At 29.6% G+C, this 15,831-nt stretch overlaps 2 protein-coding genes across 2 annotated transcripts; both read right to left on the bottom strand.

Annotated features, from left to right (window-relative positions):
- Positions 1-1,731: 1,731 nt before the first annotated feature.
- LOC108455734 (xyloglucan galactosyltransferase XLT2-like) lies at positions 1,732-3,830 on the bottom strand. Its single transcript, XM_017754274.2, has one exon. It carries the CDS (start codon positions 3,375-3,377, stop codon positions 1,974-1,976), a length of 1,404 nt encoding a protein of 467 aa, XP_017609763.1. The 5' UTR covers positions 3,378-3,830; the 3' UTR covers positions 1,732-1,973.
- A 4,107-nt stretch (positions 3,831-7,937) lies between these two features.
- Positions 7,938-8,801, bottom strand: LOC108456095 (CDGSH iron-sulfur domain-containing protein NEET). Its single transcript, XM_017754690.2, has 2 exons — positions 8,383-8,801; positions 7,938-8,303 (listed from the first exon to the last, which is right to left on the bottom strand). The coding sequence occupies exons 1-2, from the start codon at positions 8,625-8,627 to the stop codon at positions 8,201-8,203; spliced, it is 348 nt and encodes a 115-aa protein (XP_017610179.1). The 5' UTR covers positions 8,628-8,801; the 3' UTR covers positions 7,938-8,200.
- Positions 8,802-15,831: the final 7,030 nt, after the last annotated feature.

Below are 15,831 nucleotides of genomic sequence, written 5' to 3'. Positions count from 1 at the left end.
TAATATTATTTACACATTTATAATATTAAAATTAAAATTGTAAAAGATATAAACTGATCAAATTCTTAAATCAAGTATTAAAAATTTTATCATTTTATCAAAAGAAAAATGTATAGGTGAATGATTTTTTAAAGTATGAAAAATAAATTCTAATATGAATATATATCCAATTAATTATAACATAATATAAAAAAATCTAAATTAAAAAAAACCTGAACAATATACACATATTGCAACTAATAGTCTACAGTTATAATGAAATATTAAGAATGACGAGGCATGTATTATAATTACAAATATTTAAATGACGGGAGATCCAGAACCTTTCAATTAAAGGAGGGGTAAAATTATTTTTACTATTAAAATAACAATTGTAGTTGGGGGTAAGATTTGTGAGGCATTCAATTTCATGGGCCTGGATTACTCTTTTCCATTCTATTAGCTTACATGATTGTTCTGGAAAGTCCATAGATTATTAAAGCTAGTTGAAATCCAATTAAGGGTAAACCAATTCTTTATTTATTAATTCTGGGGTTTGTAAGCTTGTTTGGTGATTGAATAAAAAATCCATTATTTAAGCGACTTAACTACTATCCCATTCTTACCCAACTAGTGGCTTTATGTTTTAACTTCATCTATTTTCAGCATCACATGTTTTAATACCTTGGACGATCCACTAGAGTTCTGAGACCACTTTTTCTCCCCCAAATGGTACTTCAAACAAAACAGTGAACTCCAAATTATTGTCTTTTGTAATAAACAATTATTTGTGGTTAACAATAAATGATTCCCCCATCAAAAGATGTTGTATTTTAAATGTTTTCCTTTTTTTTTTGGTTGAGTAAGATAAAAGAAAATTGTAATTCCAAATAAAAGCAAAAGGTGATGTTTTTTCATTGTCCAGGGCCTACTATATATTTTATTGTTTTTTATTACAGGAAAAAGCAGCGCAGGAGTAAAGAGAAATTAGATTCCCTGTTGCGTTTTTTTAATTCCACATTTCCCCCTCACAGGCCCACCACTAAAGATGTTCAAAAGGTTGTCATTCCAATTCATTTTTTATATTTACCAAACACTTCCCTTGCATATGATAATCATGGCAGTAGACTGAAATTTAATTGTTTTGACGTGTGGGAATTGCAAAGAGGAATAGACGGCGGTTCACTCTGGTGCCAATGTTTAAAGATGGAAGAAAGGTGACGAGTGTGGTTGAGAGAAGCAGTAGGTTTAGTGTTTATTGTGTATATTGTTTCATCCCTTTAGTGATATAAGAGATGTTTCGTTTCTGGATCTCATTAGCGATTAAGTTATATTTATTTTTATTGTAGTGGCATTGCGTGTCAAATCTCACATGCTCCTAACAGAAGTAATCTTGTGTGAAGATCTTTTGGGTTTGTTGTGGAGTTATCTGATATTGGAAGTTCACTTAGTAAGGACACATGTGAAGCCTGCAGCGGATGACAATTTGTGTATATACATGTTTTAATTTTCTAATCTAATTGCCTTTAATGTTTTTTTTCCTCGTTATAATTCATTTCACTATCACCATAAAGTTTCACGGTGTTCTCAATTTTCATAAAATATTAATAAATTAAGATAAAAATTCCTTTATTTTGATAAAATTTTGAGTTAATTAAATATTATATTAACTTGTTCTCACCTCTATTGGAAGTCACAAAAGTGTCGAATAAACTCAAACATCATTTATGAGCCAAGCTATATTAATACTGATTTCTAAATTCTAAATCATCAAAGCCAATCTCTTATTATTCAACACAACATATTCAGTAACTTTCACCCTCAAACCATTATTATTATATACAAAAAGATAACAGTGTCAGGGGGTAGTCATGCCCCTATCCCATTCTTTAAAAATGAAAAAAATAAATAAATAAAATCTATATAAATTTCTGTATATTCTCTGCATTTCTATTTGTTTTTTCACCGCGAGCTTCCAATTTCCATTGAAACCATCATTTCCACTTGTAACCAGGCTGCTCATGCTCCTTATTTCTCTTTAACACTCCATCAATGGCGACATCAAATGCATCTTTAATACTCTCCAAACCATTCTCAGGCTTTGCATAAATTAACTTGGGAATGAATTCAATCACTTTCTCCCTCATTTTCTTCACTTCTTCTCTACTGTAACTTTGAAGCACGCTTTGAATGCTCGTCCCATTTTTCACCTCGTCCCGGTGGATAAAAACCGAGTAACTTTTGGGATCATTCGGTAAAAACCATTGGTACTGGAGATAAGCCGTTCGGTGCCAGAAGAAGACGGGGATGGAACCGGCGACCATGCAGTCGAAAATTGACCTGCGGGTGAAACTGTCGCCTCTGGGTTGCAAGCAAAAATCGGAATTCAAAAATGTTTCGAGGATCGCCGATGTGCCGTTGGAGCAACGGGTACCGGCGCAATCAACGGCCCGGCATAACCCGGAAGCGTTCATACATTGGTTCAACAGCAAGCCTCGGAAATCGTTCTTCACGGCGCCGCGCGGCGCTCCGGCAAAGCAGAAGAGGGTGTCGCGTTGGCGGTTACGGACGAAGTGCTGCCATTGGAAGATGTCGGAGTCGGACCTGGGGTGGAATCCACTAGGATAAGGTACACCGACGTCAAAATAGTCCCAGGGGTTTCGTTCAATCAAGAGACGCGTGATGTTCCTCATGCCCGGCATGTAAATACATCGGGAACCCCAGTCCTCGTTTTTGGACCGCCGGAAATCCCATGTGATGCGTCCCATGGTCGTGAAATGATCCCATCTGTCGGAACTGTTCCAATACGGTTGATCTCGGACCCAGTCTAGTATCATCTCGCAGTACTTATCACGATCTTTTGTAGTATAATTGGACCACAAGTACTTCCCGACGGCGAGTCCAGCGTAAAACGGGATATAAAACGCCGTAGCGGAATCCGGTTCCATGGTGCGACACTTGTGGTTCAAAATACGGTTGTGGTAAATAACTTCCATGGCGAACTGGTCTGTCCAGTACCAAGCCGGGATCAACTCTTCCGGTACGACGCCGGATAATCCCGTCGCCTTCCTCCCTAACCCACCGTTGGACAATGCTTCGCAACGTGAATTCCATGGGTCCAGCTCGTGGCAATTATCCAACAACTCTTCGTTGAAAACAGGTGGCAAGTTGTAAACGAAGATACGACCCGACGAGCACGGGTCGGATACTGGGTTCGGGAAATGGGTTCGGCGATTGTAGAAAGGGGCGGCGCGAGCCATAAAGAGAATGGTTACCTGAAGTGAGACGATGAAAAGGAGCAGCCATAGAAATGAAAAAGGTTGAAGATGGAGAGAGGTGGAGGAGCTGTTTGTTTTTTTAGGAGAGTGTATAGCGGCGCTGCTGGAGTTCGGAGGCATTAAGATCTCTTTTGAGGGCGAAGTTTTGTGGAAGTTCCCGGCCGGAAAAGATGGTGAGAGGAGATGATGCAGCTTGGTCCTTGAGATGGAAGGAAGGAAGTAGGAACCTAATTTGTATGATGTAGAGGGGAAAGTTTCCAACTTTGAAGAGAAATCAACTATGGCAACCGAGGAGAGGGGGAAGGGGAAAAACACGTGGCTTGTGGTTATTGGCTTTTAGGCCTACCGACAAAGTGTGGATATCGAGCCTTCAGTGAACTCTCACATGGGTTATTGCCTGTAGATTAACTGGAAAGCGTTTCGCTTGGGAAGTATTTCAGTATAGGTTAACGGAGCAAAAATAATTTTATTTTTCTGCCGTGCCAAGAAATATTAAAAACATGATCCAAATTTTAAATTGTTTATCAAATTATGGGTTAAGTTCAGTCTAATCGTAACAATAAATCTCAGCTTAAATCTAGTTTAAAATATGTATCAAGTTATGATTATATGTATATTTATTTATAATTATATTATTTTAACGAATTATATATAAAAACTTTCTTTAAATTAAATATTCATGTATTTATAATTTTGATTAAGATGAAAACACCATATATATATAATTATTATTACTGATATACTGCAAGAATGGGATGAAAATAAATAACGCGATCACTGCCCTAATTTAGCTCCATTGCTATATATATATATTTCTTCAAATGTATTTATAAAAATACTCTTCATTTATTTAAAAATAAAAATTTATTTTTACTAAAAAAATATTTATTTTTATTATTAAAATTTAACATCAAAAAAATAAATATAATCCAATTTTTAATGTTAAAAAAAAAAAACTCTCACCATACTTTCACCCAATCAAATTTCCTGTCAAAATAAATATTCACTATCCTTCTCTTGAGTTATGACCACGGGTTCACGACGATGATAAACATAAAAAATCAAAGATTCAAAAGTCCAAATCATGACGCAAAGTTAACCGCGTGGATATCGGATTGTGGGCCCAAGAATAAACCTTTAACACCTGTTAAATTCTTGAACCGTTAATCTAAATCAAATGGTTCGAAAGTAGAGCCACGTAAGTGGGCCTCAAGAAGAATCCAATTACAGTTACGATTAAGCTGGCACTAGGAGTTTCGGTGCGGTCCGTTTTGCAGCGGCAGCGGCGGCTAGCTGTAGGGATAATACGTAATGTATTCCTCTCTCTCAGCTCTGTCCCAATAGAAAGCTGGGGACCTTAGCGTTCTTTTTTTTCTAAAAGATCGGAACGGCGACAAAAAAAAAAATTCAAAGAAATCTTGGCAGTTAAAAAAGGTATCTCAAAGTTTGAATTTGATCGAGATTGGTGAATGCGTGCTTTAAATTTGTGACAAAATTTTATCACTGATTTGACACTTGGATGATTATAACCGGGGAACTGGCCGTCTCCCAGAACCTCATAAATGTTCTGCACATGGTTTTGCTTCTTATATTAACAAAATTATTCAATCTATATATTATATAAATTCAATTCTTAAAAACATCCATAAAAGCACAAAATGATTTTTATTTAAAACATATACCTTTTTCATTTTTAGAAAATAAATAAGGTTATAATAGAATTTTAATATATTAGAATTTATATATCTATATAATTATTTTTATATATATACACATAGCTCTTATTTGATTCATAAGAGTTAATAGGCTTAAATTCATCATTTAATCTTAAATTCTCTTTTACTTATAAAATATATAAAATCAAAATATTCATTTAATTTTTGTTATTAATTTTATTAGAGTTAATAATAAATTACAATTTTTTTTGTTATTCTACTTCTATTTTAAGTAAATATAAAAAATTTAAACTAATAGGTTAAGAGTTTGATACTTAGCAATATGGTGAAAACTTGATTTATTATTAAAATGGATTATATGAAATGAGAAATAAATAAAAATAATGTGAGAAAAAATGAAGAATACGGGTATTAAAATCTTGAGTGTTAAATTTAAGTCTCATTATGTGTAAATTATATACTAATTCTCTTTAAATTTTTTATTATTTACTTTAAATTAAATTATTGAAATATATTCTTAATTTTTGTAAAATATTTCAAACACGATAATATTTCTAGTTAATTTAGTTATCAACATTAATTTTAATTAATTGCCCCGTATGATCTCATACTTTCTAATTTAAAAATTGGATTGGTTTTAATTCAACCTCTATTGTTGATGTGTAGCATATTTTAGATTACAAAATGAATGATTTGTAAAAGATTAAATATTTTAAATTTGATTCGCACTATATTTTTTTCAATACGTGGTATCAAAGTTGTTAAAATTTTGAATACATGTTTTCATTTAATTAATTTATATTTAATGCTCAATTATTATCTAAGAAAAAAAACCTTAATTGATATAATTTATACTTTGATAAACGTTTCGTACAATTAACTCGATTTTTTATATAATCTTTCAATTTGCTTGTTAGACGTCCCAAAGTCGTCTAGAATAATTAGAATAAATTTTAACATTTTTATTAAAATGTCTAATTTATAAATTTATTAGATTATTATTAATTTGATAATATATTTAGATATTTGCAAGACAGATTTGTCAATACAAGTAAAAGTTTTGCACGATAAAATAAATAAAGTAATACATTAAAATGTGGTTACATAATTTAGTCAGCTTTTGATTCTTACCATACATACATATATAGATACAATTGATATTGTCTTTTTTAAATGTCGTATTAATGGCATGACCGAAAATAGTATCTAAGACAAATATTGAAAATAATTAACAAGTTAAAAGAAACTAATGGATGAAAAACAAGCTTGAGCAATGGGTCATTGTTGCATCATGACACTTCAATAATGTTTGATGTAACTTGATGATAGTGATATTAGTATTTATAATTTTGTAAATTTAAGTAACATTTCATACAATGAATACATGATAAATCTTCATCATTTAACAACAATAAAGTATCATATCATGCATATGTAATTTAATTTGGAGGAGTTGGATAATTCAAATTGAATACATGATACATTTCGTTATTTAGAAAAATAATAATTTATTTATTTAAATGTTTATATTTAAAATAAATGTTACACAAATGATTAAATTGTTAAAATAAATATAAAATATGATATACTATCACTTAAATCATTGATAATATATACAACCGTATATTGCAAGTGTATTAAATATCGGATATACAAAATTCCAATTGTTATATGGTTGGTGGGATCTTAATTAAGAAAATTCTAAGTTGTAATTATTGTTTAAATAAAGCTCGAATATTGTTAAAGTGGTAAAAATAAATAATAAATTTTGAAGATCAAAATATAATATTATCATTATATTAATTTATATTAGTATAAATTTTAAAGAGATTAATTGGATAACTTTATCACGTGGGGGAAGACGATTGTGAGTGGTAGAGTAATTTACTCATACTTTATAACACCTCAATTTTACTATTAAACCAAATCATCTTTGGCTAATATGATAATTTTGAATTTATGTTTGTATTTATATATTTTATCATATTATTATAATAGTTAATTGTATGAAATATTTTCAAATTATGATCCTCGTTCTAAATTGGTTCTCAAACTTTAAAACATTTTAATTACATCTTCAAACCATCAATGTTTATCAATAAGATCCATTCGTTACTAAAATTATTAATTTAATCGATAAATGAGATGTTAGATCTAATGTGACATAATTTACGAAAAATTTAAAGAAAAACAAATATTGTAAAACATTAATTTATCTCTTTTTTCGGTTTTACTTTACTTTTAGTTTTAATATTAAAAGTTACACAACAACATTTAGCTTTTCTTTAAAAAATAAATTTCAATTACTTTGCATAAGATTACATGTCATTTAATAGTTAAATTAATGGTTTCAACAATTAAAGGACTTGATTGATTTAACATCAATAGTTTGAGGATGGAATTAGAAATCTTTGAAGTCTTGGGACCAATTTAGAATGAGGATCATAGTTGAGGGATGTCTAATGCAATTAACTCTTATTTAATCATGCATATGAACTAAGTTTGAAAGTGCTCTTTCTGCGTGTGGGAGCGTTATCTTCCACTGAGATCGTTGAAATGAGTATTGGGTATGAAGTGAGAGCGGTCATCGGTGGGACTAGTTCGGAAGCTGGCGGATGAGGTTGTTTTCGCAGAATCAGAGTAGAGGTGGGTGGATCGATATAGGCAAACCGTTGAGCACTGTTGTTGGAACTACCTCTGCTTTTGTTTCGACTGTGGTGTGGTGTGCTTGGTTCATAACTAATAAGTAGATTGCATAAAAAAATAAGATAAAGATCAAGAAGCAGAATCTGCTGATAATCAATAGCATAAATCAAAGCGAAGCAACTTTTAAGTAAGGCAATTGATACAGATAATCGGAGATGAAGGGACAAACAGAGGATCCAAGCTTGGTCAAGAGCCACGAAACTGTTTGTATATGTAAGTACGTGAATATACTACGAATGTGGGGATTCGTGACTATGGTACCTATCATCATTGTGCCCTGAATCTGACTCCAGTAAAATAATGTTATAATCCACACTCCATATAATTGGTTAAACTCTAATACACAATGGATTCATCGTTTGCTTTGAAAACAAGGTATAAAGAATACCAATATTGCTTTGCAGCTAATGGTATACGAAGAAAATCATAACTGAGGAAACAAACTCTTCAAAACAAAATCAAACCAAACACAAACATAAGAAGGTTCTCATTCATACGATTTGATAATCAAATTTAACGTCAAAGCCCAAAGCCATGATAGAGAAAAACCAAACCAAAGGGTCACTGTTTCTTCAAGAGCAAAGGACCAACATTGTCCCCTGTAGCCTTGTTGTGTTTAACATGTCCTCCATCGCAAAGAGGGAAAGTACCTGACCTCCAACATCTGCAAAAAACCAACATAAATAAACCTTCGTAATATAGTGAAACTCAAGACACAACGAAAACAAAGAGAACCAACCAACCTGCAATAAGCTGTAAGGGGCTTAGAGAGTTCAGTGACTACAACTGAGTCGACCACCTTCTCTTCCATTTTCCTTATCTCTGGGTTTATGGTTTGACCCTCAGCTCTGACTACCATAGCCGACGAGCGGCGAGGCTTTGGAAAAATAATGGTAGCGACACCAACAGTGGGGCTTGGCTTGAGGCTGCTCAACCCCAAAGCTGTTGTTGATACGCCGGAACCGAATGCGGTCGTACTGGACGCCATTGAAAGGGTTTTGGATTGTTGAGAGAAATTTGGTACTGCGTTTGTGTGTCTGGTTAATAGAGATAACACGAACACAGGGGGTTATCTTTTGGGATCGAAAAGTAGGTGCGAACCTGTGGCAAACACGCTCTCCTTCAACTCCCGTGGATCCAACAAGCGACACGTTGCTTTGTTTTGTGCTACGCTCTAGAGTTGTTTATGACCAAGGCCGGGCCGCAGCCCAATTTTAGAAATGTTTCCAATCCCGGATACGAGTTCGACTCAGGTTATTCAAATATTTTATTTTATTATATTTAAAAGATAATAAAACATAAATTTTTATTTATATATTTTTATAATTAAATTTAAATGAATTCTTTATCTAATTTAAATTCATCTAAGAAAAAAAAATTCATTCCCAAACACGATCCAAGTTGGGCCAAAAGGCCTATACTATTCTTCAATATTTAATTTGATACTTTAGTTTATTTTATCTCAATTTAGAATTTAAGTTTGGTTCCAATGTTCATGTAGTACCTAAGTTTTTTTAGTTATAGTTAAGTACTTAAATTTGACTTTAATATTCAATTTAATACACGAGTTTCTTTGTATCCTAATTAAGTACATATATTTTTATTACTGAAGCACTTGTGTCAAATATTCATTGATCCAATATTGTTTGGTCCGATCACCAAATTAAACAGTAAAACTAAACTCAAGTATTGAATTATGACAAAAGGAAAAAAAAAAAAAGCTCTCAGTGAAGCACACTCAAGTATTAAATAGTATATTAACCCATTTTATTTTTGTTTATTATTTTCCTAAAGTTTCCATTTTTATTCTAAGTTTTAGTTTTCCTTATACAAACTACGTCTATAATAATATAAATTGAAATAATAGTATTTAAAACTTAAAGCATAATAAATTAATTTACATATTGCTCTTGCATAAAAACGAAAATATCCAACAAAAAATGCAAAACTACGTAAGCAAGTAGCTTTGATCAACCACATTAAAAAGATTCAACAAAATATTATAAGGTTTTCATCTCTTACGTTTGAAGAAAACTTGAAGCCAAATCGTCCTATGTTTCTTATTTCATGGCTACCTTCTGATGTTGCATTAAATGATCAAAAGCAGCAACAAGGGATTCCCCGTTGAACTCCTCCATCGACATCATCTGCTCGTAAAGCTGTGTGGCGTTAACTTCATCATCACTAATAAGTTTCCCTATGGCATCTGCGATCTTTACGAGTGCATTCATTACACTGTTGATGTGTTCATTTCCGACACTTGCTCGAGCATTTTTCCTTCTAGGACGCGACCTTGATTGTGCAGTTCTAGCTGGTGAAGATGCTTTTCCCGAGTAATATCAGCCTCGGAATCAAGCAAAACTTCCGGTTGATATTTCTTCCTCAAAAACCAAAGCCATCTCGAGTTTCCTGTTCAAAACCCATTCGTATTTGGGATGTTTCTGTTTCAAATCGTAAATACGAGGAGAATAATTAAACTATTGCAATAAAAACGACTACTGAACGAATAAAGTTAAGATATTACCCTCATTGCTTCTTTGTACGTTTTTTTATCCCAAGTTATAATCTTATAATTGTCTTTTAATTGTCATTTCATTCAAATTCATTGTCCTTTCAAATTTTGGATATAATTGTTGGAACTGGTCCGTGGGAAGGTGTTCCGTATTCCCACGTTTGGTGGGGTTATTTCCACATGCCTACATTTTGTTGCTCACCACCTTCACACCTTAGTATGTGTAAGAAGTGTGGTTGATGGTTTTGAAGGAAAATCACAATTATATTATAAATACCGATAAACATAAGGTTCTTAGGCATCGAAAAAAAAAAAACAAACAAAAAATACAATTTAGTAAAGTTTTCGAAGGTTTAAAAAATTTTAACGGTTTTTAATTTTTCGTAAGTATCACAATAAATTAATTTTGATATTTGATTCAAACAATAATTAAAATTTATGTTTAATTTTTTTCGCTACATTATATTATAAATCGTTATTTACGCTAACAATAATACCACGTCTATTTTTTACCCTCTTAAGAGGATTGTCCACGTGCTGAAGCCGACATTCAACTTTGAATTTTTCAGATATAACTTCAGCAACATGAGCAAGTGCAGGTGTATTGAAAGCATTAGATGACTTGTTTCTTTTCTGAGCCTCTTCGACAAGTAATCCTTTGATAGTGCCCACTAAAATTGCTTCCTTCGATTTACCCATTTCTAGTAACTATATTAAGAAGCAAATATAAACAACTAAAAGAAATTATGTACTCCAACAATACCAACAATCAACTCCAAGGTCAAACAACTAACATACTAACATAGAAGCTATGCATTTTCTGGAAATGATAGTAAAACCATGATATTACTGTAAGCATAAACAAAATAATATAAAGTGATTACGTTTTTCCCATTACGACTATAAAATCTTTTTTGAATCTTAAATGATACAAATGAACGAATATGGTTCCATCTAATGCTCGTACACAATCATTAAAAAGTTAAGCTTTTGCAATGTTATTATTTCTGAAGTAATTGATACATTTAAGCAATCTAATGGGGAGTATCAAAACAATTCCAAAATACAGCTGATATGCCTCAATTGATTTGAAAAAATTGCAACCTTATATACGGCTAAGTAAATACACAAAAATTATCACTTGCCCTCTACGTTCACCAACCTAGTTTATCAGTATAAAATGCTGTTAGGAAAACTCTTCCATAATTAACTCAAAATGCGCAAATTTTATACTAAATTAGCTCAACAGATAGGCCTCCGCTTATTAGCATTCAATTCTCAATTTTGAGTAGTTATGTGGTGGAATCACTTATTATTTTCGATCCAGTGACAAAATTTATATAAAAAAGTGAATATATATAATATAAAAATTGGTTCAATCACTAATCAAAATTTTTTGCTCTAGATTAATATATTGACTGGTTCTCAATCTGATAGACCAATTCAATCTTGTTTCAATCAACCTTGGTCTTTTCAATATGTTATTATTAATTTTTTAATTTTTAATTAATATTAAAAATTTTCATTTTGAGTTAAGAGGTGTAGACGAGATATTAGTACTTGTAAACTATTTGAGTTTGACTCGAAAAAAATTCGAGCTCAATTCGGTAATTATGGAACCAAGCTCGAGCTATTAATCAAGTTGAATTCGAGCTTAGTAATACTTGACTTAAATAGCTTGTAAGCCTTATCAAGCATTTCAGTTTTTTATTAAACCATATTATTACCTTTAATATATATCATTAATCGTAAGCTTAATTTTTAAGTCTAGTTCAAACATGAGTACAGAAATTGGTAAAAAAGTTTAATTGGGTTTGAGCTCAAGTAACTCAATTATATCTCAAGCCGAGCTCGAGCTTAAATACAAAATGTTTGATTGAGCTTAAGCAAAATATCAAACTTCAAATTTCAAGTCAAGCTTGATCTTCGTAGTATTTGGACTCGACTCATCTCAATTACACCCGTTTAGAATTTAGTAAGTCTAATTATTAAAACTATTAAAATTACAAAATTAATTTATTATTTTTAATTTAAAAATATAAATTTACATATTAAACTATTAAAATTATTCTATTAAATTATATATTAATAAAATTATTTTTATATTACATAATTATCAAATAAATTATTACTATTTCAAGATGTGATAATAAAAATTTAATAAATAAAATTCGTTGGAGAAAAAAAGATGAACTTTTATTATAAAATAATAACAACAAAAAATAAAAAGAAACTAGTAACTTTAAAAGGTATTAAATATGTTCTCTTTCGTTAAAATCAATATTTTATTTATGAATAAACACTAAACTATTTCTTTCGTTTAAAATAATATTTAAATTTTAAACTTTTTATTCACCTTAATCTCTAAAACTCAACAATACTTTTTAAATTTAAATTTCAGTAATATGTAATGATATGAAATTTTAATATTATATTTTAAAATTTTATATAAAATTGAAAAATAAATTATTTTTAAATCATGACATAACACAATTTTAAAGTATTACATCATCATATTTTAGTGAAATTTAAATTCAAAAGACTTATCAAATTTTTAAAATTAATATAGACAAAAAATCAAAAATAAAAATAAGAAAAGGGTTATATTTTTAATTTCAAAATTTTAGTTTATCTATAATTTATATTTTAAAATTAACAAAATTAAAATTATTTTATTAAAAATTTTAGTGAAACATTTTAAAAATAAAAAATACTCATAGTCAATATGATGGAAATATAATATTATAATAAATAAAAATTAAATAACCATCAAATTTAAGGACAACCTGTTATTTTATCTTTTTAATTTATTAGCCGAAGTCTCACGGTGGGCTCAGCAGTCCCCCCATACTACCCCTACTTAGCTAAGTAGTAGCTCGGCTCAGCTCAGCTATCTGTCAGCTTTTATTAGACCACAACAATTACTAGGTGACCTATGATTTGGCCACGTGGCTTTTAGTTTGTTGATGATGTGATGGATAGTGCCTCGGTTACCTCAACGTCTCTACCTCCCTCAAAGATAATATATATGCACCTAAAACGGTCATTAAGAAGTATTAATTATTTTATTATTTTATCTATTTTCTTGAATTATTTCGCGACGCAAGAGATAGTTAACAGTAATTTTAAATTTTGTGAGTTTTCGTAATTATTTATTTATTTATTTAAAATAATAATTCACAATTAAATTCAATAAAAATTGTCAAATAATTAAATTTAAAAATGAAAGTCTGAATAAAATGAAGAAATCATTAGTTAAAACATAATATATTTATATTTTAACTTTAAAAAAAGTATATTTTAATTTCAGTCCTCTAAAATTTATATTATTTATTTCCTAATTTTGTGTTCTTATTCTTTGAAAGCAGGGGACAATCTTTTATGCAGAGGGAGCTTTGGAAACAAACAAAACAGGATCAGACGGCTGGGGATATATCTTAGATTTTGGACCATAAGTCAGAAAGTGGGACCCAATCCCAATAAAGATTAACAAAAAAGATTAATTAATGTAACTAATATTTAATTATAAATAATGAACGTGGCAGGAGAATGCATGGGAACTTTTAAACTAAAATATGCTCCAAGTGTATATTTTTTTTATTTTTTATTTTTTGAATTAAGAATTTAATCTCCTGTTCATAATTCGGGTTGAGTATCTATAAATGAAATGTTTTATGTTGGTCTAAGTTTGATTTAATTTGGAATATTTAAAATTTTGTTAAACCCTGTTTGTATGTAATTGTCTATCCTATGTTTGTTTTAAGTTTTCTCATATTAATTTTAAATATATTTTTAACTTAATATTTAATATTTTAGATTATTTTTATTTATTAAAATTTTTAATTTTGACGATTTAAATATTTGTTTAATATTTACACAGCTTTGTATTATTATATATTTATTTTTATGTGATATAAATTACATAATATATAAAAATAAAATAAAAAATATATTATACAATTATAATATGGGTCAAGATAGATTTGAGTTTCATATTTTTATACGAACTATCTATATTCAGCTTGAGCAAGTATCCCAGCATATAAATCTTTAAAATTCAAATTCAATTATTAAACTTGTTAAAATTCTTCGACTAAATTAATGTTTATTGCTACATCATTTTAATGGTTATATGAATATCAATTTTTTAATTTTAAAATATTACTCTAACATATATAAAAAATTCAAAAATCGTAAACCCTGGATGAACTCTTTAGGAAACAACATTTTATTTCACCACACGTAAATTTTATTAAATAAGTAAATTGAACACTTTAAAAATAGTGATATAATGTAGAAAATTTTAAAAAGCAATTTGTTCACCATCTACTTGCTCAACTAAATAAGGGAATAAGAAATGAATGGAGTCAAAGTTAGGAGGGCCATAATAATAAAATATAGTGAGGACCATAATCGAATTAATGTGAACCAACAACTTCGTTGTATTATTCGTCATACGTAAAGTAAATTTCAGTAATTTTTTGAACCCTAAATTCAATCATTGTAAAATTATTGAACTCTATTCATTTTGAAAATATAGAATAAGGTAAAAGTCCCCCCTTTTGGACCGACCTAATTTTCTTGAACTTTTTTTTTTTTTTTAGCTCACTTGTGTAGGGATCTTAAATGCACTTTCCAACAATACATTAGCATATTATCTGTGTGTTTAGTTTCAGAATTTATTTCTTGCAACATAAGACAGATTCCACATACAAATTTACCCTCTATTCGTTAAGGAAGAAATATTCATATTTTCTTGTTTTGTTTTCAGGCCAATTCGGCATTCCATTAATGCTTCCATAACGTTCCAAAATTCAAATCACATTTTATTTTATTTTTAGTTTTTAATATAAGTCTTTATAAATAATAAAATCTGTACATGAATTTTAATTCACTATATAATGTCGTGTATGAATTTTAAATTTGTGTAATTTTATACATAAAATTTTAATTTATTCATTTATATAAATCATTAATAATATTATTGAATTAACACCATTTTAAGTTGATGTATTGCATATACAAACAATTGCATTAATCCGATATGAAAATAAATGAATCTATTCGTCTCTTTAAATGTGTACTATTAAATCAAAATCAAAATCAAAATTTTATATATACATATAAATCACAATTCAAGTATCATAAATATTATTGTACAAATTCAAAATCCATGTTTCAATTGCATATTGAACTAATATTCATATATAAATGTGATATTTATCTTTATTTTTAAAATTTAATTGTTGTTTGATGAAATAAATATTAATGGTTTGATTTTTAAATCGGATTTATAAAAATTGTTGGGTAAATTAGTTAAAATTAAGTACCAGACATATGTTTTTAAAAAAACAAGTATTGATATTTGAAAGTTTATTTTATTATATACAAGGAGTTCTATCACTATTAAATTACCTTCGCTTTGAACTATCTTTACCATTCTAACTCTTAGGTTCCATTAATCTAGTTTTGAGAGAGATACTATTTTACTTAGATTTAGAGAACACATAAGTCAACTAGCCCTGATAAGTGGGTTATACTAATATGATAATACTCAATTGTCATTTAGATATCTTGCAACCTAGATAATGGCGTATTATGTAGGGGCAACCATATATCTCACATGATCAACTTATATAATCTTTCTCTCACCTTAAGAAATAACATGTTCACTCATTTC

This window comes from Gossypium arboreum, chromosome 11 (assembly GCF_025698485.1).
Source record: "Gossypium arboreum isolate Shixiya-1 chromosome 11, ASM2569848v2, whole genome shotgun sequence".
In the NCBI taxonomy this organism is placed as follows: domain Eukaryota; kingdom Viridiplantae; phylum Streptophyta; class Magnoliopsida; order Malvales; family Malvaceae; genus Gossypium; species Gossypium arboreum.
This window is presented reverse-complemented; position numbering and strand designations above follow the sequence as displayed.

Coding starts and splice junctions, on each gene's coding strand:
- LOC108455734 (XM_017754274.2), bottom strand. CDS start 3,377: ATGCCTCCGAACTCCAGCAGCGCCGCTATACACTCTCCTAAAAAAACA.
- LOC108456095 (XM_017754690.2), bottom strand. CDS start 8,627: ATGGCGTCCAGTACGACCGCATTCGGTTCCGGCGTATCAACAACAGCT. Junction 8,304..8,382: donor CCCCTTACAGCTTATTGCAG/GTTGGTTGGTTC, acceptor GGTTTTTTGCAG/ATGTTGGAGGTCAGGTACTT.